Here is a 24,742-nt window from a genome sequence, read left to right on the forward strand (position 1 = left end):
GTGAAAGATACTGACAGAGAGAGAGAAATAGACACTGACAGAGAGAGAGAGGGACTGTGAGAGACGCTGATAGAGAGAGAGGGAGACACAGAGACTGTGAGAGTCACTGATGGAGAGAGAGAGACAGAGACAGAGACTGTGAGAGACAGTGACAGAGAGAGTGAGAGAGAGAGAGATAGTCTCTCTCTCTCTCTGTCAGAGTCTATCAGAGATACTGACAGAGAGAGAGAGACTGTGAGAGACACTGACAGAGAGAAAGAGAGACTGTGGGAGATACTGACAGAGAGAGAGAGAGAGAGACAGAGAGACTCTGACAGAGAGAGAGACTGAAAGATACTGACAGAGAGACAGAGAGACTGTGAGAGACACTGACAGGGAGACAGAGAGAGAGATTGTGAGAGACACTGACAGAGAGAGATTGTGAAATATATTGACAGAGAGAGAGAGAGACTGAGAGTCACTGATAGAGAGAGAGAGACTCTGAGAGACAGACTGTGAGAGACACTGACAGAGAGAGTGAGAGACACTGACAGAGAGAGAGAGAGAGAGAGAGAGAGAGAGACACTGACAGAGACAGAGAGACTGTGAGAGCCACTGACAGAGAGGGAGAGACTGTGAGAGTCACTGATAGAGAGAGAGGGACTGTGAGAGAAACTGACAGAGAGAGAGAGATAGACACTGACAGAGAGAGAGAGAGATTGTGAGAGACACTGACAGAGAGAGAGAGACAGACAGTGACTGTAAGAGATACTGACAGAAAGAGAGAGAGACTGTGAGAGACACTGACAGAGAGAGAGACTGTGAGAGATACTGCCAGAGAGAGACTGACAGAGAGAGAGAATGTGAGAGAAACTGTTAGAGAGAGAGAGACACACTGACAGAGAGAGAGAGATTGTGAGAGACACTGATAGAGAGAGAGATTGTGAGAGACACTGACAGAGAGAGAGAGACTGTGGGAGTCACTGACAGAGAGAGAAAGACTATGAACGATACTGACAGAGAGAGAGAATGTGAGAGAAACTGTTAGAGAGAGAGAGAGATAGACACTGACAGAGAGAGACAGAGAGACACTGTGAGTGACACTGACAGAGAGAGAGAGAGACTGAGAGACACTGACAGAGAGAGAGAGACTGTGAAAGATACTGACAGAGAGAGAGAGAGAGAGAGAGAGAGAGACAAAGAGACTGTGTGAGACACTGACAGAGAGAGAGAGACTGTGAAAGATACTGACAGAGAGAGAGACTGAGTGACACTGATAGAGAGAGCGAGACACTGACAGAGAGAGAGAGTGAGACTGTGAGGGACACTGACAGAGAGAGACTGTGAAAGATACTGACAGAGAGACTGAGTGACACTGATAGAGAGAGAGAGACTGTGAGAGACACTGACAGAGAGAGAGAGAGAGACTGTGAGAGACACTGACAGAGAGGGAGAGAGACTGTGAGAAACACTGACAGAGAGAGAGAGAGAGAGAGACACAATGAGACTACACTGTCCGAGAGAGATAGACACTGACAGAGAGAGAGAGACTGCGAGAGACAGAGAGACTGTGATAGACACTGACATAGAGACAGAGACTGTGAGAGACACTGTCAGAGAGAGAGAGAGAGACTGAGAGTGACTGACAGAGAAAGAGAGAGAGAGACTGTGTAAGATACTGACAGAGAGAGAGAGAGACTGTGGGAGACACTGACAGAGAGAGATAGACACTGACAGAGAGCGACAGAGAGAGACTGTGAGTGACACTGTCAGAGAGAGAGAGATTGTGAAAGATACTGACAGAGAGAGAGAGAGACAGAGACACTGTGAGAGATACTGATAGAGAGACAGAGACTGTGAGAGACAGAGAGATTGTGAGAGACGCTGATCCCATAGTGTTCAGGGATGTGTAGGTTAGGGTGGATTGGCCATGCTGGATTACCCATAGTGCTCAGGGATATGCAGGTTAGGGTGGATTGGCCATGCTAAATTACCCCATAGTGTTCAGGGATGTGTAGGTTAGGGTGGATTGGCCATGCTAAATTACCCCATAGTGTTCAGGGATGTGCAGGTTAGGGTGGATTGGCCATGCTAAATTACTCCATAGTGTTCCAGGATGTGCAGGTTAGGGTGGATTGGCCATGCTAAATTACCCCATAGTGTTCAGGGATGTGTAGGTTTGGGTGGATTGGCCATGCTAAATTACCCATAGTGTTCAGGGATGTGTAGGTTAGGGTGGATTGGCCATGCTAAATTACCCCATAGTGTTCAGGGATATGTAGGTTAGGGTGGATTGGCCATGCTAAATTACCCTATAGTGTTCAGGGATGTGTAGGTTAGGGTGGATTGGCCATGCTAAATTACCCCACAGTGTTCAGGGATGTGTAGGTTAGGGTGGATTGGCCATGCTAAATTACCCATAGTGTTCAGGGATGTGTAGGTTAGGGTGGATTGGCCATGCTAAATTACCCCATAGTGTTCAGGGACTGTGTAGGTTAGGGTGGATTGGCCATGCTAAATTACCCCATAGTGTTCAGGGATGTGTAGGTTAGGGTGGGTTGTCCGTGGGAAATTATTCCAACGTGTTAGGTGCATTCGTCAGGTGTAAATGTAGGGGAGGGGTATTTGTTTGTATGGGTTACTCTTCAGAGGGTCAGTGTGGGCTTGTTGGGCCGAAGGGCCTGTTTCCACTCGGTCGGGGAATCTCACCTGATGTCAACTCAGAGCGGAACAATGAAACAATGGCCGACAAGTCGAAGTTCGAAGGGCAGAGGGAGAGCGAGTGTTCAGTGGCCTGTTTCCACACAGCTCCCCGGCTGCATGTCCCGATAGAGTGTTCTGAGCTGAGAGCTGGCTACATTCCCCCCTCACCCCCTCGATTTACCCTCGAGGAACAGAAAAGCTGAAAGACTCCCGCGGTGATTTACAGGAACAAAGACGGTCTTTCACCTTGGGGGGGAGAAACCCAGCCGTTTCGGAGCCCGGCCTGGTTTCCCCCCCCCCCCTTCTCTGAGAGACACCGAGGGGACAGTATCGCCCTTTGGGACGGGCTGTTGGAAGGATCTGTCAGGGATATCTCTCTGCAGGTGTTCCTTAAGGGGCAGTGTGGGAGACCCCAACCACCTCCAGGTGCTTCATCGATGGCCTTTCCCCCCCCACCCCGCGCTCTCCATGAGGTGGATGGGGGCATGTTCCCCAACAGGGGCAATGGGGACCTGTTCAGTTCGTCAAGGTGGTGGGGCAGGAACACGATGGGCTGAATGGTCTTCCTCTGCGCTGACGTCTCCCTGGGTCTCAGGAACCCAGCCCGGTCTCATTTCGGAGGAAACGTGATGGTGGGGGGTACATCAACAAAGACCAGGGTGGTTTTCCCATCAGCCACTGGGAAGGGGTGGGGTGAGCAGACGACAGACACCATCTTCAGAGAGAGAGTCACCTGGCCCTTCCCATCAGCCCCCTTGGGGTGGGGGTAGGAGGGTGCTACGCCAATGCAGACCCCGTTTGCACAGCGGAGTGGAGTGTCTGTGAGGAGCCTCCCCGGAGTTTCTGCTCTCGGGATGGGAGAGGAAAGGGAGCCTGGGTTTGTTACATTCAGCAGGAGATCAGAGACAGATTAGGGACAGCTCTGTGTCACAGCCTCACCCTCCCTCCCTCCATCACTCAGGGAGGTGCAGCAGCTCTGTCAGTGGGTACTGCCCACGTTCCATCCATTAGGGACAGCTCTGTGTCACAGCCTCACCCTCCCTCCCTCCCTCCCTCCCTCACCCAGTGAGGTGCAGCAGCTCTGTCAGTGGGTACTGCCCACGTTCCACCCATTAGGGACAGCTCTGTGTCACAGCCTCACCCTCCCTCCCTCCCTCACCCAGTGAGGTGCAGCAGCTCTGTCAGTGGGTGCTGCCCACGTTCCACCCATTAGGGACAGCCCTGTGTCACAGCCTCACCCTCCCTCCCTCCCTCCATCACCCAGTGAGGTGCAGCAGCTCTGTCAGTGGGTACTGCCCATGTTCCACCCATTAGGGACAGCCCTGTGTCACAGCCTCACCCTCCCTCCCTCCATCACCCAGTGAGGTGCAGCAGCTCTGTCAGTGGGTACTGCCCACGTTCCATCCATTAGGGACAGCTCTGTGTCACAGCCTCACCCTCCCTCCCTCCCTCCATCACCCAGTGAGGTGCAGCAGCTCTGTCAGTGGGTACTGCCCACGTTCCATCCATTAGGGACAGCTCTGTGTCACAGCCTCACCCTCCCTCCCTCCCTCCATCACGCAGTGAGGTGCAGCAGCTCTGTCAGTGGGTACTGCCCACGTTCCATCCATTAGGGACAGCTCTGTGTCACAGCCTCACCCTCCCTCCCTCCCTCCCTCCCTCACCCAGTGAGGTGCAGCAGCTCTGTCAGTGGGTACTGCCCACGTTCCATCCCCAATATGACCCATCTAGGCTGTACCTTTCTACAGTCTCCCTCCACTGGGAGGGACCTTATGTTCTCTCTCCCCTTCCCGGGACAGACATTCACTCCCCCCACCCCACCCCCCCAACCTCGCAATCCCCCACACCATGACTCTGCTGCCTAAGGTTTTGCACAGTCATTGAAGCGATCGATATCTCTCTGTCTCCTCCCTCTCTCTCTCTCTCTCTCTCTCTCTCTCTCTCTCTCTCTCTCCTGTCTGTCTCTCTCTCTGTCTCTGTTTCTCTCTCTCACTCTCTTTCTCTCTGTTTTTCTCTCTTTCTCTCTCTCTCTGTCTCTCTCTCTCTCCAACGTCTCTCCATTTCACACCCCGGCCTCAGCCCCCATCCTGGAGCTGTTTGCAAACTGACCACCCGGTTCTGATGCCCAGTCTGTAACACTGTGTAACCCGTCATGGGGCAGAGTTTCAGGGGGATGAGGCAGGAGAAGGCACTGAGTTATAGAGTCATAGAGATGTACAGCACAGAAACAGACCTTTCGGTCCAACCCGTCCATGCCGACCAGATATCCCAACCCAATCTAGTCCCACCTGCCAGCACCCGGCCCATATCCCTCCAAACTCTTCCTATTCATATACCCATTCAGATGCCTCTTAAATGTTGTAATTGGACCAGCCTCCACCACTTCCTCTGGCAGCTCATTCCATACACGCACCACCCTCTGAGTGAAAAAGTTGCCCCTTAGGTCTCTTTTATATCTTTCCCCTCTCACCCTAAACCTATGCCCCTTTAGTTCTGGACTCCCCCACCCCAGGGAAAAGACTTTGTCTATTTACCCTATCCATGTCCCTCATGATTTTATAAACCTCTATAAGGTCACCCCTCAGCCTCCGACGCTCCAGGGAAAACAGCCCCAGCCTGTTCAGCCTCTCCCTGTAGCTCAAACCCTCCAACCCTGGCAACATCCTTGTAAATCTTTTCTGAACCCTTTCAAGTTTCACAACATCTTTCCGATAGGAAGGAGACCAGAATTGCATGCAATATTCCAACAGTGGCCTAATCAATGTCCTTTACAGCCGCAACATGACCTCCCAACTCCTGTACTCAATACTCTGACCAATAAAGGAAAGCATACCAAACGCCTTCTTCACTAGCCTATCTACCTGCGACTCCACTTTCAAGGAGCTATGAACCTGCACTCCAAGGTCTGTTTGTTCAGCAACCCTCCCTAGGACCTTACCATTAAGTGTATAAGTCCTGCTAAGATTTGCTTTCCCAAAATGCAGCACCTCGCATTTATCTGAATTAAACTCCATCTGCCACTTCTCAGCCCATTGACCCATCTGGTCCAGATCCTGTTGTAATCTGAGGTAACCCTCTTCGCTGTCCACTACACCTCCAATTTTGGTCTCATCTGCAAACTTACTAACTGTACCTCTTATGCTCGCATCCAAATTATTGATGTAAATGACAAAAAGGAGAGGACCCAGCACCGATCCTTGTGGTACTCCACTGGTCACAGGCCTCCAGTCTGAAAAACAACCCTCCACCACCATCCTCTGTCTTCTACCTTTGAGCCAGTTCTGTATCCAAATGGCTAGTTCTTCCCTGTGTTGTGCAGCCCACAGAGCTAGGTACACAGGCAACTGGCCGAATGGTCACAGTGAGCAGGATAATATTCTGTGCTAGCATTCCCTGCCTTTACCGAGGCCTCAGCAATACATTGAGCTGTGGGGAGAGTCACTTCCTGCTTCTCGTCTGTAAATATCTGTACACTGACTGGTGTCTCTCAGTCCCCTCTCTCTCTCAGGGAGAAATCTGTACACTGACTGGTGTCTCTCAGTCCTCTCTCTCTCTCTCTCAGGAGATATCTGTACACTGACTGGTGTCTCTCAGTCTCCTCTCTCTCTCAGGAAGATATCTGTACTCTGACTGGTGTCTCTCAGTCCCCTCTCTCTCTCTCAGGAGATATCTGTACACTGACTGGTGTCTCTCAGTCCACTCTCGCACTCAGGGAGATATCTGTACACTGACTGGTGTCGCTTAGTCCCCTCTCTCTATCTCAGGGAGATATCTGTACACTGACTGGTGTCTCTCAGTCCCTTCTCTCTCAGGGAGATATCTGTACACTGACTGGTGTCTCTCAGTCCCCTCTCTCTCTCTCAGGGAGATATCTGTATACTGACTGGTGTCTCTCAGTCCCTTCTCTCTCAGGGAGATACCTGTACACTGACTGGTGTCTCTCAGTCCCCTGTCTCTCTCAGGGAGATATCTGTACACTGACTGGTGTCTCTCAGTCCCTTCTCTCTCAGGGAGATATCTGTACACTGACTGGTGTCTCTCAGTCCCCGCTCTCTCTCAGGGAGATATCTGTACACTGACTGGTGTCTCTCAGTCCCTCTCTCTCTCAGGGAGATATCTGTACACTGACTGGTGTCTCTCAGTCCCCTCTCTCTCTCAGGGAGATATCTGTACACTGACTGGTGTCTCTCAGTCCCCCCTCTCTCTCAGGGAGATATCTGTACACTGACTGGTGTCTCTCAGTCCCTCTCTCTCTCAGGGAGGTATCTGTACACTGACTGGTGTCTCTCAGTCCCTCTCTCTCTCAGGGAGGTATCTGTACACTGACTGGTGTCTCTCAGTCCCCTCTCTCTCTCAGGGAGATATCTGTACACTGACTGGTGTCTCTCAGTCCCTTCTCTCTCAGGGAGATATCTGTACACTGACTGGTGTCTCTCAGTCCCCCCTCTCTCTCAGTGAGATATCTGTACACTGACTGGTGTCTCTCAGTCCCCCTCTCTCTCAGGGAGATTTCTGTACACTGACTGGTGTCTCTCAGTCCCCTGTCTCTCTCTGGGAGATATCTGTACACTGACTGGTGTCTCTCAGTCCCTTCTCTCTCAGGGAGATATCTGTACACTGACTGGTGTCTCTCAGTCCCCTCTCTCTCTCAGGGAGATATCTGTACACTGACTGGTGTCTCTCAGTCCCTCTCTCTCTCAGGGAGATATCTGTACACTGACTGGTGTCTCTCAGTCCCCTCTCTCTCTCAGGGAGATATCTGTACACTGACTGGTGTCTCTCAGTCCCCCCTCTCTCTCAGGGAGATATCTGTACACTGACTGGTGTCTCTCAGTCCCTCTCTCTCTCAGGGAGGTATCTGTACACTGACTGGTGTCTCTCAGTCCCTCTCTCTCTCAGGGAGGTATCTGTACACTGACTGGTGTCTCTCAGTCCCCTCTCTCTCTGGGAGATATCTGTACACTGACTGGTGTCTCTCAGTTCCCTGTCTCTCTCAGGGAGATATCTGTACACTGACTGGTGTCTCTCAGTCCCCTCTCTCTCTCAGGGAGATATCTGTTCACTGACTGGTGTCTCTCAGTCCCCTCTCTCTCTCAGGGAGATATCTGTACACTGACTGGTGTCTCTCAGTCCCCTCTCTCTCTCAGGGAGATATCTGTACACTGACTGGTGTCTCTCAGTCCCCTCTCTCACTCAGGGAGATATCTGTACACTGACTGGTGTCTCTCAGTCCCCTCTCTCTCTCAGGGAGATATCTGTACACTGACTGGTGTCTCTCAGTCCCTCTCTCTCTCAGGGAGATATCTGTACACTGACTGGTGTCTCTCAGTCCCCTCTCTCTCTCAGGGAGATATCTGTACACTGACTGGTGTCTCTCAGTCCCCCCTCTCTCTCAGGGAGATATCTGTACACTGACTGGTGTCTCTCAGTCCCTCTCTCTCTCAGGGAGGTATCTGTACACTGACTGGTGTCTCTCAGTCCCTCTCTGTCTCTAGGAGATATCTGTATACTGACTGGTGTCTCTCAGTCCCCTCTCTCTCTCTCAGGGAGATATCTGTACACTGACTGGTGTCTCTCAGTCCCCTGTCTCTCTCAGGGAGATATCTGTACACTGACTGGTGTCTCTCAGTCCCCTCTCTCTCTCAGGGAGATATCTGTTCACTGACTGGTGTCTCTCAGTCCCCTCTCTCTCTCAGGGAGATATCTGTACACTGACTGGTGTCTCTCAGTCCCCTCTCTCTCTCAGGGAGATATCTGTACACTGACTGGTGTCTCTCAGTCCCCTCTCTCACTCAGGGAGATATCTGTTCACTGGCTGGTGTCTCTCAGTCCCCTCTCTCTCTCAGGGAGATATATGTACACTGACTGGTGTCTCTCAGTCCCCCCTCTCTCTCAGGGAGATATCTGTACACTGACTGGTGTCTCTCAGTCCCTCTCTCTCCCTCAGGGAGATATCTGTACACTGACTGGTGTCTCTCAGTCCCCTCTCTCACAGGGACATATCTGTACACTGACTGGTGTCTCTCAGTGCCCTCTCTCCCTCAGGGAGATATCTGTACACTGACTGGTGTCTCTCAGTCCCCTCTCTCTCTCAGGGAGATATCTGTACACTGACTGGTGTCTCTCAGTCCCTCTCTGTCTCTAGGAGATATCTGTATACTGACTGGTGTCTCTCAGTCCCCTCTCTCTCTCTCAGGGAGATATCTGTACACTGACTGGTGTCTCTCAGTCCCCTCTCTCTCGGGGAGATATCTGTACACTGACTGGTGTCTCTCAGTCCCCTCTCTCTCAGGGAGATATCTGTACACTGACTGGTGTCTCTCAGTCCCTCTCTCTCTCAGGGAGATATCTGTACACTGACTGGTGTCTCTCAGTCCCCTCTCTCTCAGGGAGATATCTGTACACTGACTGGGGTCTCTCAGTCCCCTCTCTCTCTGACTGTGAGCAGGGTAATATTTTGTGTTCACACTCCCTTCCTTTACTGGAGTCCGTCAACTTACTGAGACGTGGCGAGAAACCACTTCCTGCTTCTCGTCTGTAAATGGACGCTGACTTTTTGCATTTCCCGTTTCCTGTCGTTCTCCGCTCCCCGGGCACGGAGTGATTTCGTCCCGGAACTTTCCTCTGTTCCCCCTCCCCACTCCCCCAGGAGCTTTCACGGGACTGTCAGGATTGGAGCCAGCTCAACCCCGCCAGTTCCGCTCCCCCGGGCATCGCTGTCGATGGACTCAATGATGTTGGAGCTGTTGGGCGTACTGTTCCTCGTCTGCTCCATGTCTGGTAGGTTCCCATCCCCCTCACCCTCCCATCCCCCTCCCCTCAGACAGAGCCCTCCCCCTCACCCCCCTCCCCTCAGACAGAGCTCCCCCCCTCACTCCCCTCACCATCCCATCCTCCTCCCCTCAGACAGAGCCCTCCCCCTCATCCCCCCCCCTCAGCAGAGCCCTCCCCCTCATCCCCCTCACCCTCCCATCCCCCCCCCCTCAGACAGAGCCCTCCCCCACATCCCCCTCCCCTCAGACAGAGCCCCCCCCATCCCCCTCACCCTCCCATCCCCCTCCCCTCAGAAAGAGCCCTCTCCTCACACCCCTCAACCCCCTCCCCTCAGAGAGAGCGACCTTCCCTCACACCCCTCCCCTCAGACAGAGCCCACCCTCTCGCCCCTCCCCTCAGACCGAGCCCTCCCCTCACCCCCCTCCCCTCAGACCGAGCCCTCCCCCTCAACCCCCTCCCATTGGAGAGTGCGACACTCCCTCACCCCCCTCCCCTCAGACACAGCCCTCACCTCACCCCCCTCCCCTCAGACGCAGCCATCCCCCTCACTCCCCTCCCCTCAGAGAGAGCGACCTTCCCTCACACCCCTCCCCTCAGACAGAGCCCACCCTCTCGCCCCTCCCCTCAGACCGAGCCCTCCCCTCACCCCCCTCCCCTCAGACCGAGCCCTCCCCCTCAACCCCCTCCCGTTGGAGAGTGCGACACTCCCTCACCCCCCTCCCCTCAGACACAGCCCTCACCTCACCCCCCTCCCCTCAGACGCAGCCATCCCCCTCACTCCCCTCCCCTCAGAGAGAGCGACCTTCCCTCACACCCCTCCCCTCAGACACAGCGCTCCCCTCACCCCCCCCTCCCCTTGGACAGAGGCCTCTGCCTAACCCCCCTCCCCTCAGAGAGAGCGACCTTCCCTCACCCTCCTCCCCTCAGACAGAGCCCTCCCCGTATCCCCCCTCCACTCAGGCAGAGCCCTCCCCCCTCAACCCCTCCCCTCAGACAGAGCCCTTCCCCTCACACCTGTCCTCTCAGACAGAGCCCTCTACCTCACCCCCCTCCCCTCAGACAGAGCCCTTCCCCTCACACCTGTCCTCTCAGACAGAGCCCTCTACCTCACCCCCCTCCCCTCAGACAGAGCCCTCCCCCTCATCCCCCTCCCCTCAGACAGAGCCCTCCCCCTCACCACCCTCCCCTCAGAGAGAGCGACCTTCCCTTACCACCCTCCCCTTGGACTGAGCCCTCCCCTCGGAGAGTGCCCTCCCCCTCCCCCCCCCCCTCCCCCCCCTCCCCTCGGAGAGTGCGACACTCCCTCACCTCCCTCCCCTCGGACAGAGTCCTCCCCCTCACCCCCCTCCCATCGGAGAGTACCCTCCCCCTCACCCCCCTCCCCTCGGAGAGTGCCCTTCCCCTCACCCCCCTGTACTCGGACAGAGCCCTCCCCCTCATCCCCCTCCCCTCAGACAGAGCCCTCCCCCTCATCCCGTCCGCTCCGACACTGCGGCACACCCTCAGTACTGACCCTGCGACAGTGCGGCACTTCCTCAGCACTGACCCTCGGACAGTGCGGCCCTCCCTCAGCACTGACCCTCCGACAGTGCGGCACTCCCTCAGTACTGACCCTCCGACAGTGCGGCGCTCCCTCAGCACTGACCCTCCGACAGTGCAGCACTCCCTCAGTACTGACCCTCCCACACAGTGCGGCACTCCCTCAGTACTAACCCTTTGACAGTGCAGCACTCCCTCAGTACTGACCCTCCCACACAGTGCGGCCCTCCCTCAGTACTGACCCTCCGACAGTGCGGCCCTCCCTCAGTTCTGACCCTCCGACAGTGCGGCACTCCCTCAGTACTGACCCTCCGACAGTGCGCCACTTCCTCAGTACTGACCCTCCGACAGTGCGGCACTTCCTCAGTACTGACCCTCTGACAGTGCGGCACTTCCTCAGCACTGACCCTCCGACAGTGCGGCCCTCCCTCAGCACTGACCCTCTGACAGTGCGGCACTCCCTCCGCACTGACCCTTTGACAGTGCAGCACTCCCTCAGTACTGACCCTCCAACAGTGCGGCCCTCCCTCAGTTCTGACCCTCCGACAGTGCGGCACTCCCTCAGTACTGACCCTCCGACAGTGCACAACTTCCTCAGTACTGACCCTCCGACAGTGCGGCACTTCCTCAGTACTGACCCTCTGACAGTGCGGCACTTCCTCAGCACTGACCCTCCGACAGTGCGGCCCTCCCTCAGCACTGACCCTCTGACAGTGCGGCACTCCCTCCGCACTGACCCTTTGACAGTGCAGCACTCCCTCAGTACTGACCCTCCCACACAGTGCGGCACTCCCTCAGTACTAACCCTTTGACAGTGCAGCACTCCCTCAGTACTGATCCTCCCACACAGTGCGGCACTCCCTCAGTACTGACCCTGCGATAGTGCGGCACTCCCTCCGTACTGACCCTTTGACAGTGCGGCACTCCCTCAGTACTGACCCTCTCACACAGTGCGGCACTCCCTCAGTACTGACCCTCCGACAGTGCGGCCCTCCCTCAGTTCTGATCCTACGACAGTGTGGCACTCCCTCAGTACTGACCCTCCGACAGTGCGGCCCTCCCTCAGTACTGACCCTCCGACAGTGCGGCCCTCCCTCAGTACTGACCCTCTCACACAGTGCGGCACTCCCTCAGTACTGACCCTCCGACAGTGCGGCCCTCCCTCAGTTCTGATCCTACGACAGTGTGGCACTCCCTCAGTACTGACCCTCCGACAGTGCGGCACTCCCTCAGTACTGAACCTCCGACAGTGCGGCCCTCCGTCAGTACTGACCCTCCGACAGTGCGGCACTCCCTCAGTACTGACCCTCCGACAGTGCATCAATCCCTCAGTACTGACCCTCCGACAGTGCGACACTCCCTCAGTACTGACCCTCCGACAGTGCGGCCCTCCCTCAGTACTGACCCTCCGACAGTGCGGCCCTCCCTCAGTACTGACAGGTGATATCTGAGTCTTATCTCCCTGAGAGACAGAAACAGAGACAGAGAGGAGTGATATGTTGTGAGGAGTGAAGGAGTGTGGTACATGGTTTGGACTTGAGCTGATTTATGTGCAGGGTCTGGTGGCCTTTGAGAGGGGCAGAGGGGGAGAGAAATGGAGATTTGTAGGGAGTGAGACAGGGTACTGGACAGGGAGAGTGTAACTAACATTGATATCTTCTCCATTTGAAGGTCAGGGTGTGGTGGATATTAAAACTCCAGCCCTCCCTGTGAATGGGACTGTGGGACACTCTGCCTGGTTACCTGTGGAAATAGACCCCATCCCAGAGGAGGCAGAAATCTCCTGGAAATTCCGTGAAATTGGTCGTTCAGAAACTATCGCTCGATTGGACACCAGTGACGGGAAAATTAAAATATTTGAAGACACCGGGTTTGAAGGAAGGGTCAAAGTGCACACGAACCTGACCCTTCAGATAAATGACCTGAGGTTGGGTGATGGAGGGATTTACACAGTGACTGTTACAGGAGGAGGAAGAGATTATACAGGAACGGTTACTCTGCAGATCTATGGTGAGTTTATTCATCACAATCACACAGTCCCTGTCCTTCACTGAGAGGGGTGGGGGGGAGTCTCTCTGTGTCCCTGTCCCTCAGTGAGGGGGGTGGGGGGGAGTCTCTCTGTGTCCCTGTCCCTCAGTGAGGGGGGAGTCTCTCTGTGTCCCTGTCCCTCAGTGAGGAGGGGGGAGTCTCTCTGTGTCCCTGTCCCTCAGTGAGGGGGAGGGGGGGAGTCTCTCTGTGTCCCTGTCCCTCAGTGAGGGGGGTGGCGGGGGGGGAGTCTCTCTGTGTCCCTGTCCCTCAGTGAGGGGGGAGTCTCTCTGTGTCACGGTCCCTCAGTGAGGAGGGGGAGTCTCCCCCTGTCCCTCAGTGAGAGGGGTGGGGGGGGAGTCTCTCTGTGTCCCTGTCCCTCAGTGAGGGGGGGGGGGGGGGGAGAGTCTCTCTGTGTCCCTGTCCCTCAGTGAGTGGGGAGTCTCTCTGTGTCCCTGTCCCTCAGTGAGGGGGGAGTCTCTCTGTGTCCCTGTCCCTCAGTGAGGGGGGGAGTCTCTCTGTGTCCCTGTCCCTCAGTGAGGGGGGGAGTCTCTCTGTGTCCCTGTCCCTCAGTGAGGGGGAGGGGGGAATCTCTCTGTGTCCCTGTCCCTCAGTGAGGGGGAGGGGGGAATCTCTCTGTGTCCCTGTCCCTCAGTGAGGGGGAGGGGGGAATCTCTCTGTGTCCCTGTCCCTCAGTGAGGGGGGGGAGAGTCTCTCTGTGTCCCTGTCCCTCAGTGAGTGGGGAGTCTCTCTGTGTCCCTGTCCCTCAGTGAGGGGGGAGTCTCTCTGTGTCCCTGTCCCTCAGTGAGGGGGAGGGGGGAGTCTCTCTGTGTCCCTGTCCCTCAGTGAGGGGGGAGTCTCTCTGTGTCCCTGTCCCTCAGTGAGGGGGGAGTCTCACTGTGTCCCTGTCCCTCAGTGAGGGGGGCGTCTCTCTGTGTCACGGTCCCTCAGTGAGGAGGGGGAGTCTCCCCCTGTCCCTCAGTGAGAGGGGTGGGGGGGGAGTCTCTCTGTGTCCCTGTCCCTCAGTGAGGGGGGGGGGGGGGGGGGAGAGTCTCTCTGTGTCCCTGTCCCTCAGTGAGTGGGGAGTCTCTCTGTGTCCCTGTCCCTCAGTGAGGGGGGAGTCTCTCTGTGTCCCTGTCCCTCAGTGAGGGGGGGAGTCTCTCTGTGTCCCTGTCCCTCAGTGAGGGGGGGAGTCTCTCTGTGTCCCTGTCCCTCAGTGAGGGGGAGGGGGGAATCTCTCTGTGTCCCTGTCCCTCAGTGAGGGGGAGGGGGGAATCTCTCTGTGTCCCTGTCCCTCAGTGAGGGGGAGGGGGGAATCTCTCTGTGTCCCTGTCCCTCAGTGAGGGGGGGGAGAGTCTCTCTGTGTCCCTGTCCCTCAGTGAGTGGGGAGTCTCTCTGTGTCCCTGTCCCTCAGTGAGGGGGGAGTCTCTCTGTGTCCCTGTCCCTCAGTGAGAGGGGGAGTCTCTCTGTGTCCCTGTCCCTCAGTGAGAGGGGGTGTCTCCCTGTGTCCCTGTCCCTCAGTGAGGGGGTGGTCGGGGGTGAGTCTGGAGTTGGGAGACAGTGGGATGTTTCTGGGAGTTACTCACAGCCTGTCCCTTGTTCACACAGAGCCTGTGTCTGTGCCCAGTGTGGAGCTGATTGAGAACATCACTGCTGAGAGCTGTAATGTGACCCTGCTTTGCTCTGCGGAGATGGGGAGTAACATCAGCTATACCTGGACATCGCTCGGAACCAACCAGACAGATAGGGAGGTGGAACAGCTCTCCGGGAACACGGGGGAACTGAAACTGTCAGTGGGACTGTCTGACCCCATCCACTATCGGTGTACGGTGTGGAACGCAGTCAGTGAGGAGAGCACGGAGATCAGGATAGACCCACCCTGTACAGGTCAGTGTCTGTCCTACAGTCCACAGCAACAGTAGGACATGGCGAGAGAGAGAGACAATGTGTGCAGGAGAGAAGGAGGCATGTGGAGACTGAAGGGACAGAGTCGAACAGAACAGAGCCAGACTGTGGTTGGGTGGGTGGCAGGGGGGAAGCAGAGTGATTTTCTTGCACGGGATGTGTTTGTATCAAATGGAATGCTTATTTCAGAGAGTACAGAGTTTCAAGGTAGGAAGGTTTTGCTAAAACTATACAAGATACTAGTCAGAGCGCGGCTGGAACACAGTGAACAGTTTTGGAGCCCTGTATCTGAGGGAGGACAGACTGAGGGCTGTCCCAGGGAAGGTTCATTCGGCCGATCCCGGGGGATGGAAGGACTCCCTGATTGAGGGGAACGTGAGTAGGTTGGGCCCGCACTCTTTGGACTTGAGAGGAATGGGGGGCATCCTTATTGAAACACACAAGAGGGGAACTGGACAGGGGGGAGATGTGGGGAGGTCGTTTCCCCCTGGTGTGTGTAGTGGGGGGGAGACTAGGACCCAGAGGGGAATCATCTCAGAGTAAGGGGTCTCCCATCGGAGAGAGAGGCAGAGAGGGGATTCCTTATCTCTTCGAGGGGATGGGATCTGGGGGATTCTTTCCCACAGAGGCCTGGCGAGACCGGGTCAGTCAAGGCCGAGACTGAGAGGGGTGCTGGGAGGGGAAGAGAGAGGGAGAGACAGGCAGAACAAGAGAGAGAAAGAGAGAGAGAGAGACAGAACGAGACAGAGAGGGAGAGGAGGGAGAGAGGAAGAGACAGAGACAGAGGGAGGTTTTTAATCAGGTAAGGAAGGGAGGGTGGATGGGGAAAAGGCAGGAAAAAGGGGTTTGAGGATTATCAGACCAGCTACAATCTCATTGATGGACAGAGTAGAGTTGATGGGCCAAATGGGATGGAACGGGGGCTCTGTGGTTAGCACCGCTGTCTCACAACACCAGAAACCCCGGTTCAATCCCAGACTCGGGGGCGACTGTCTGTGTGGAGTTTGCACATTCCCGCCGTGTCTGCGTGGGTTTCCTCCCACACTCCAAAGATGTGTAGGTTAGAGTGGATTGGCCATGCTAACTTACCCCATAGTGTTCAGGGATGTGAAGGTTAGGGTGGATTGGCCATGCTAACTTACCCCATAGTGCTCAGGGATGTGAAGGTTAGGGTGGATTGGCCATGCTAAATTACCCCATAGTGTTCAGGGATGTGTAGGTTAGGGTGGATTGGTCATGCTAAATTACCCCATAGTGTTCAGGGATTTGCACGTTAGGGTGGATTGGCCATTCTAAATTACCCCATAGTGTTCAGGGATGTGCAGGTTAGGGTGGATTGGCCATGCTAAATGACCCCATAGTGTTCAGGGATGTGTAGGTTAGGGTGGATTGGCCATGCTAAATTACCCCATAGTGTTCAGGGATGTGTAGGTTAGGGTGGATTGGCCATGCTAACTTACCCCATAGTGTTCAGGGATGTGAAGGTTAGGGTGGATTGGCCATGCTAACTTACCCCATAGTGCTCAGGGATGTGAAGGTTAGGGTGGATTGGCCATGCTAACTTACCCCATAGTGTTCAGGGATGTGAAGGTTAGGGTGGATTGGCCATGCTAACTTACCCCATAGTGTTCAGGGATGTGAAGGTTAGGGTGGATTGGCCATGCTAACTTACCCCATAGTGCTCAGGGATGTGAAGGTTAGGGTGGATTGGCCATGCTAAATTACCCCATAGTGTTCAGGGATGTGTAGGTTAGGGTGGATTGGTCATGCTAAATTACCCCATAGTGTTCAGGGATTTGCACGTTAGGGTGGATTGGCCATTCTAAATTACCCCATAGTGTTCAGGGATGTGCAGGTTAGGGTGGATTGGCCATGCTAAATTACCCCATAGTGTTCAGGGATGTGTAGGTTAGGGTGGATTGGCCATGCTAAATTACCCCATAGTGTTCAGGGATGTGTAGGTTAGGGTGGATTGGCCATGCTAAATTACCCCATAGTGTTCAGGGATGTGTAGGTTAGGGTGGATTGGCCATGCTAAATTACCCCACAGTGTTCAAGGATGTGCAGGTTAGGGTGGATTGGCCATGCTAAATTTCCCCACAGTGTTCAAGGATGTGCAGGTTAGGGTGGATTGGCCATGCTAAATTTCCCCATACTGTTCAGGATGTGTAGGTTAGGGTGGATTGGCCGTGCTAAATTACCCCACAGTGTTCAGGGATGTGTAGGTTAGGGTGGATTGGCCATGCTAAATTACCCCATAGTGTTCAGGGATGTGTAGGTTAGGGTGGATTGGCCATGCTAAATTACCCCATAGTGTTCAGGGATGTGCAGGTTAGGGTCGATTTGGCCATGCTAAATTACCCCATAGTGTTCAGGGATGTGCAGGTTAGAGTGGATTGGCCACGCTAAATTACCCCATAGTGTTCAGGGATGTGTAGGTTAGGGTGGATTGGCCATGCTAAATTACCCCATAGTGTTCAGGGATGTGTAGGTTAGGGTGGATTGGCCACGCTAAATTACCCCATAGTGTTCAGGGATGTGTAGGTTAGGGTGGATTGGCCATGCTAAATTACCCCATAGTGTTCAGGGATGTGTAGGTTAGGGTGGATTGGCCACGCTAAATTACCCCATAGTGTTCAGGGATGTGTAGGTTAGGGTGGATTGGCCATGCTAAATTACCCCATAGTGTTCAGGGATGTGTAGGTTAGGGTGGATTGGCCACGCTAAATTACCCCATAGTGTTCAGGGATGTGTAGGTTAGGGTGGATAGGCCATGCTAAATTACCCCATAGTGTTCAGGGATGTGTAGGTTAGGGTGGATTGGCCATGCTAAATTACCCCATAGTGTTCAGGGATGTGCAGGTTAGAGTGGATTGGCCATGCGAAATTACATAGTATTCAGGATGCGGTTTTTCAGGGTGGATTGGCCATGCTAAATTACCCCATAGTGTTCAGGGATGTGCAGTTTAGGTGGATTAGCCATGCTAAATTACTCATCGTGCCCAGCGGTGTGTCGGTTCGGTTGGATCGGCCATTTCAAATTACCCCATAGTGTTCAGGGACGTGTTGGTTAGGATGGATTGGTCATGCTAAATAATCCCTTAGTACTCGGTGTGTGCGGGTTAGGGTGGATTGACCATGCTAAATTACTCATAGTGCCCAGGGATGTGTCGGTTAGGTTGGATCGGCCATGTCAAATTACCCCATAGTGTTCTGGGATGTGTTATTTTGGGTGGCCATGGTAAATTATCTCGGGTACAGTGAAACCTGCAGATGCTGGAGATCAGAGTCGAGATTGTGGTTATGGAAAATTACAGCAGGTCAGGCACCATCCGAGGAGCAGGACAGTCAATGTTTCAGGCATAAGCCTTTTTTCAGGAATGAGGATTGGGTGTCAGGGCTGAGAGATAAATGGGAGGGAGGTGGGGTTGGGCGGAAGGTGGGAAAGTTGGGAAAGCGAGAGGTGAATGAAGGTGAAGGAGAAAGTGATGGGTTGCAGTGGGGAGTGATGGTTAGGTCCAGAGGGCAGTGCCGAGTTGGAGGCTTGATACTGGGATAATGTTGGGAGGTGGCGAAATCAGGAAACTTTCGCAATCCGCACTGATCCCATGTGGTTGCAGAGTCCCAAGGCGGAATGTGAGGCGTTGATTTGTACCTGTCCCACCCTGTACCTGTCCCGCCCCCACACCTTTACCCCCGCACCTGTCCCTCCCCGCACCTGTCCCTTCCCGCACCTTTACCCCCGCACCTGTCCCTCCCCGCACCTGTCCCTCCCCGCACCTTTACCCCCGCACCTGTCCCTCCCTGGACCTTTACCCCCGCACCTGTCCCTCCCTGGACCTTTACCCCCGCACCTTTACCCCCGCACCTGTCCCTCCCCGCACCTTTACCCCCGCACCTTTACCCCCGCACCTGTCCCTCCCCGGACCTTTACCCCCGCACCTGTCACTTCCCGCACCTGTCCCTCCCCGCACCTTTACCCCCGCACCTGTCCCTCCCCGCACCTTTACCCCCGCACCTTTACCCCCGCACCTGTCCCTCCCCGGACCTTTACCCCCGCACCTGTCACTTCCCGCACCTGTCCCTTCCTGCACCTGTTGCCCCGCACCTGTCCCTCCCCGCACCTTTATCCCCGCACCTGTCCCTCCCCGCACCTTTACCCCCGCACCTGTCCCTCCCTGGACCTTTACCCCCGCACCTGTCCCTCCCTGGACCTTTACCCCCGCACCTTTACCCCCGCACCTGTCCCTCCCCGCACCTTTACCCCCGCACCTTTACCCCCGCACCTGTCCCTCCCCGGACCTTTACCCCCGCACCTGTCACTTCCCGCACCTGTCCCTCCCCGCACCTTTATCCCCGCACCTGTCCCTCCCCGCACCTTTATCCCCGCACCTGTCCCTCCCCGCACCTTTACACCCGCACCTTTACCCCCGCACCTGTCCCTCCCCGCACCTTTACACCCGCACCTTTACCCCCGCACCTGTCCCTCCCCGGACCTTTACCCCCGCACCTGTCACTTCCCGCACCTGTCCCTTCCTGCACCTGTTGCCCCGTACCTGTCCCTCCCCGCACCTTTACCCCCGCACCTGTCCCTCCCCGCACCTTTACCCCCGCACCTTTACCCCCGCACCTTTACCCCCGCACCTGTCCCTCCCCGCACCTTTACCCCCGCACCTGTCCCTCCCCGCACCTGTCCCTCCCCGCACCTTTACCCCCGCACCTTTACCCCCGCACCTTTACCCCCGCACCTGTCCCTCCCCGCACCTTTACCCCCGCACCTTTATCCCCGCACCTGTCCCTCCCCGGACCTTTACCCCCGCACCTGTCACTTCCCGCACCTGTCCCTTCCTGCACCTGTTGCCCCGTACCTGTCCCTCCCCGCACCTTTACCCCCGCACCTGTCCCTCCCCGCACCTGTCACTTCCCGCACCTTTACCCCCGCACCTGTCCCTCCCTGGACCTTTACCCCCGCACCTGTCCCTCCCTGGACCTTTACCCCCGCACCTTTACCCCCGCACCTGTCCCTCCCCGCACCTTTACCCCCGCACCTGTCCCTCCCTGGACCTTTACCCCCGCACCTGTCCCTCCCTGGACCTTTACCCCCGCACCTGTCCCTCCCTGGACCTTTACCCCCGCACCTTTACCCCCGCACCTGTCCCTCCCCGCACCTTTACCCCCGCACCTTTACCCCCGCACCTGTCCCTCCCCGGACCTTTACCCCCGCACCTGTCACTTCCCGCACCTGTCCCTTCCTGCACCTGTTGCCCCGTACCTGTCCCTCCCCGCACCTTTACCCCCGCACCTGTCCCTCCCCGCACCTGTCCCTCCCCGCACCTTTACCCCCGCACCTGTCCCTCCCCGCACCTTTACCCCCGCACCTGTCCCTCCCTGGACCTTTACCCCCGCACCTTTACCCCCGCACCTGTCCCTCCCCGCACCTTTACCCCCGCACCTTTACCCCCGCACCTGTCCCTCCCCGGACCTTTACCCCCGCACCTGTCACTTCCCGCACCTGTCCCTTCCTGCACCTGTTGCCCCGTACCTGTCCCTCCCCGCACCTTTACCCCCGCACCTGTCCCTCCCCGGACCTTTACCCCCGCACCTTTACCCCCGCACCTTTACCCCCGCACCTGTCCCTCCCCGGACCTTTACCCCCGCACCTGTCACTTCCCGCACCTGTCCCTTCCTGCACCTGTTGCCCCGTACCTGTCCCTCCCTGCACCTTTACCCCCGCACCTGTCACTTCCCGCACCTGTTGCCCCGTACCTGTCCCTCCCCGTACCTGTCCCTCCCCGCACCTGTCCCTCCCCGTACCTGTCCCTCTCTGCACCTGTTGCTCCCGTACCTGTCCCCCCCTGTACTTATCCCTCCCCATACCTTTACGCCCGTACTTGTCCCTCCCCGCAACTGTCCCTCCCCGCGCCTCAACACGACTGGACTCCCCATATAAACCCAGCAGCTACAAGAGCAGGGTCCGAGCCTGGGAATCCTGCAGCGAGTAACTCCCCTCCTGACTCTCCCCCCAAAGCCCGTCCCACCATCTACAAGGCCCAGGTCAGGAGGGTGAGGGAATCCTCCCCACTTGCCCCTGGATGGGGGCAGCTCCAACAACACTCAGGAAGCTTGACTCCATCCAGGGACAAAGCAGCCCCAACCCCCCCACCCACGGGATTGGCCCCACACCCACAAACAACCCACCCCCCCCCCCACCTCCCTCCCCCCACCAACGCTCAGTAGCAGTGGTGTGGACCATCTACAAGATACCCTGCAGAAATTCCCCAAAGATCCTCAGGCAGCACCTTCCAAACCCCACGGCCACTTCCATCCTTAAGGACCAAGGGGCAGCAGGTACATGGGAACACCAGCCCCCTGCGAGTTCCCCTCCAAGCCCCTCACCATCCCGACTCGGAAAGATATCGCCGTCCCTTCAGTGTGGCTGGGTCAGAATCCTGGAATTCCCTCTCTCAGGGGCATTGTGGGTAATTCAGGGAGCTTTACTCTATCTAACCCCATGCTGTCCCTGTCCTGGGAGTGTTTGATGGGGGGACAGTGTAGAGGGAGCTTTACTCTGTATCTAACCCCGTGCTGTCCCTGTCCTGGGAGTGTTTGATGGGGGGACAGTGTAGAGGGACCTATACTCTGTATCTAACCCCGTGCTGTCCATGTCCTGGGTCTTTTTGATGGGGGGACAGTGTAGAGGGAGCTTTACTCTCTATCTAACCCCATTCGGTTCCTGACCCTGGGAGTGTTTGATGGGGGACAGAGTAGAGGGAGCTTTACTCTGTACCTAACCCCGTGCTGTCCCTGTCCTGGGAGTGTTTGATGGGGGGACAGTGTAGAGGGAGCTTTACTCTGTATCTAAACCCGTGCTGTCCCTGTCCTGGGAGTGTTGGATGGGGGGACAGTGTAGAGGGAGCTTTACTCTGTATCTAACCCTGTGCTGTCCCTGTCCTGGGAGTGTTTGATGGGGGACGGTGCAGAGGAAGCTTTACTCTGTATCTAACCCCGTGCTGTCCCTGTCCCTGGGAGTGTTTGATGGGGGACAGTGTAGAGGGAGCTTTCCTCTGTATCTAACCCCGTGCTGTCCCTGTCCTGGGAGTGTTTGATGGGGGGGACAGTGTAGAGGAAGCTTTACTCTGTATCTAACCCCATGCTGTCCCTGTCCTGGGAGTGTTTGATGGGGGGACAGTGTAGAGGGAGCTTTACTCTGTATCTAACCCTGTGCTGTCCCTGTCCCTGGGAGTGTTTGATGGGGGGGACAGTGTAGAGGGAGCTTTCCTCTGTATCTAACCCCGTGCTGTCCCTGTCCTGGAAATGTTTGATGGGGGACAGTGTAGAGGGAGTGTTACTCTGTATCTAACCCCGTACTGTCCCTGTCCTGGGAGTGTTTGATGTGGGACAGTGTAGAGGGAGTGTAACTTTGTATCTAACCCCGTGCTTTCCCTGTCCTGGGAGTCTTGGATGGGGACAGTGTAGAGGGAGCTTTACACTGTCCCTATTAAACACTCCCAGGGTCAGGGACAGCACGGGGTTAGATACAGAGTAGAGGGAGCTTTACTCTGTATCTAACCCCGTGCTGTCCCTGACCCTGGGAGTGTTTAATAGGGACAGTGTAGAGAGAGCTTTACTCTGTATCTAACCCCGTGCTGTCCCTGTCCCTGGGAGTGTTTGATAGGGAACAGTGTAGAAGGAGCTTTACTCTGTATCCAACCCCGTGCTGTCCCTGTCCTGGGAGTGTTTGATGGGGGGACAGTGTAGAGTGAGCTTTACTCTGTATCTAACCCCGTGCTGTCCCTGTCCTGGGAGTGTTTGATGGGGGGGACATTGTAGAGGGAGCTTTACTCTGTATCTAACCCTGTGCTGGGATGTGTTCTCTCTGTTCCAGGTCAGTTCGAACAGATGAAACAATCAAAATGGCTGTCCGTGCTGCAGATCTGTTTGGGTGGATCCGTTCTGATCCTCTTCATCGCTCTCCTGGCTGTTTCCAAGTATTGTCCGTGGCTGAATCCCGGGAGGTCAACCGTGCACTCCTCCCACGCCACCCAACACCCGACAAGCAAGACGTAACTCCCTGCCCTGAGTCAGCTCTCTGTCCCTGGGACGCTCCCGCTGTTTTCACTTTGATCGAGTCTCTGGATGTTCCCTGTGTCCCCTCGATGCCCATCGTTGGGGTCTCAGGGCGTTGGCGTCTGCCCATGACCCATCAGTCTTGATGGACCACCAATGCAGAAACTGTTCCCCCTCCATCCCCTGTTCCTCACCCTCCTCCCCACCCTCTGTTCCAATCCCTCAAACTGCAGGGGCTGCACGTTTTGTTCAGAAACTGTTGTTTGGTGTGAGGGGGCACGCCAGGGTATTCAGTCACAAAGACCAGTGGAGCTGTGGGTCGTGTCCGAGATGGTGAAACGATACAGCGGGATATGGATCAGTCACGGATCCGGGCGGAGAAAATGGCAGGTGGAGTTTAATCCTGGTGAGTGTGAGGTGCTGCACGTTGGAGGGATCAAACATTTAAGGAAAAGTATCCAGTTAATGAACAGCGTTGATGTACTGAAGGATCTTGGGGGTTCAAGTCCATCGCTCCCTGAAAAGGTGGCCCACCCAAGCAGATAGGCCTATGGAACGCTTATCTTTATTGGTCGGGGAACTGAGGACAAGAGTCTAGATGTCATGTCACAGCGTCGTCAGACTTTGGTTAGGTCGCACTGAGAGTATTGTGTTCGATTCTGGTCGCCACATTTCAGGGAGGGTTTGGAGGTTTCAGACAGGCTACCCAGGATGCTGCCTGGATTAGAGGGAATCAGCTGGAAGGAGTGGCTGTTTTCTCTGGAGGCTGAGGGGAGACTCGATCGCAGTTGTGATGCAGGTGTAGGTGTGCACACTACCTTTTTCAGAGAATTGAAAAGCGAGCCAGGACTGACTGAAATCACAGCGGGTGCTGAACAAGGTAACAACGCGACACTTGGTCACAACAAATATCTGGTGCTGCGTTGCCGTGGAATAAAAACAAAATTCAAATTCGGCTAAACCATTGAAATTATGCCCCAAGATACCAAAATCCAATCGCGTTCGAAATGTTCACGTTTTTTGATGACGCCAAAGCCAACGAACTGATCTGATGTTTTGGGGTTGAGAAACCAGACATTTTGAACAGTTGAGAGGAGACCTGCAACGGACACCAATCATTCCAGACTGCTAGGTATACAACTCTCTGAAAGGGACCTGTCTATCAGAGGTTTGTGCAGCTCAGGGCTGAAGGAGAGACAACCCAGGAACAATACAGCGGAAAATCGACAAAGGAGAACCCACAAAGCCGACTGGTTTTTGAAATGTGATTCTGTATTTTATTTTGCGTGTCAATCTTAATCAGGGTTTTTTTTTCTGGGGTGGGGGGGCTGTGTCGTGGAGTGGGAGGCAAACGGTAGGTTTCAAAGAAAGGAGTTGTGAATAACTGGTGTTTCGATGTTTTCTGCTGTGCCTAAAGAATCAAACAAGTTAATTTTCACTTCAAATTGTGGGATCGTTCTCTGCCCCTCGAAATTTGACAGGCGTGAGGTGAGCTTCCCTCTGTGTGCCGGGTTTAAAATGAGCAGAGGGGTATCCCCCCCACCGCCCACCCCCACCCCCCCCTCCATGTCCCAACAAAGCCGATAGAGTTGTGAGATGCAGGGATAAAGTTTACGGTCAGATTCCCGTCCCCGGAGTTGAAGTTTCTGGCATTCGGGGAGGGGGCCATGCTTTTAAGGTGAGACGGGGAAAAGGCCGAGGGAGACGTGAGGGGCAGGTATTTCCCACAGAGAGTGGTGGACACACAATC

General features: G+C 55.5%; 1 protein-coding gene across 2 annotated transcripts in view; it reads left to right on the forward strand.

Moving 5' to 3' along the window:
• Nucleotides 1-24,506, forward strand: part of LOC140468616 (SLAM family member 8-like) — a 396,476-nt gene extending 371,970 nt beyond the window's left edge. Inside the window, exons 1-4 of one of the 2 annotated variants that reach the window (XM_072564716.1) lie at nt 8,792-9,462; nt 12,667-13,005; nt 14,629-14,907; nt 22,811-24,506. In XM_072564716.1, coding sequence (XP_072420817.1) covers nt 9,405-9,462; nt 12,667-13,005; nt 14,629-14,907; nt 22,811-22,992 — 858 coding nt within the window. In that variant the 5' untranslated portion in view covers nt 8,792-9,404 and the 3' untranslated portion in view covers nt 22,993-24,506. Of the gene's footprint in view, nt 1-8,791; nt 9,463-12,666; nt 13,006-14,628; nt 14,908-22,810 lie in introns of those variants that run through there. The other variant, XM_072564714.1, reaches the window with a different exon arrangement.
• The last annotated feature ends 236 nt before the right edge of the window (nt 24,507-24,742 follow it).

The sequence above is a fragment of the Chiloscyllium punctatum genome, chromosome 47 (assembly GCF_047496795.1).
Source record: "Chiloscyllium punctatum isolate Juve2018m chromosome 47, sChiPun1.3, whole genome shotgun sequence".
Taxonomy (NCBI): domain Eukaryota; kingdom Metazoa; phylum Chordata; class Chondrichthyes; order Orectolobiformes; family Hemiscylliidae; genus Chiloscyllium; species Chiloscyllium punctatum.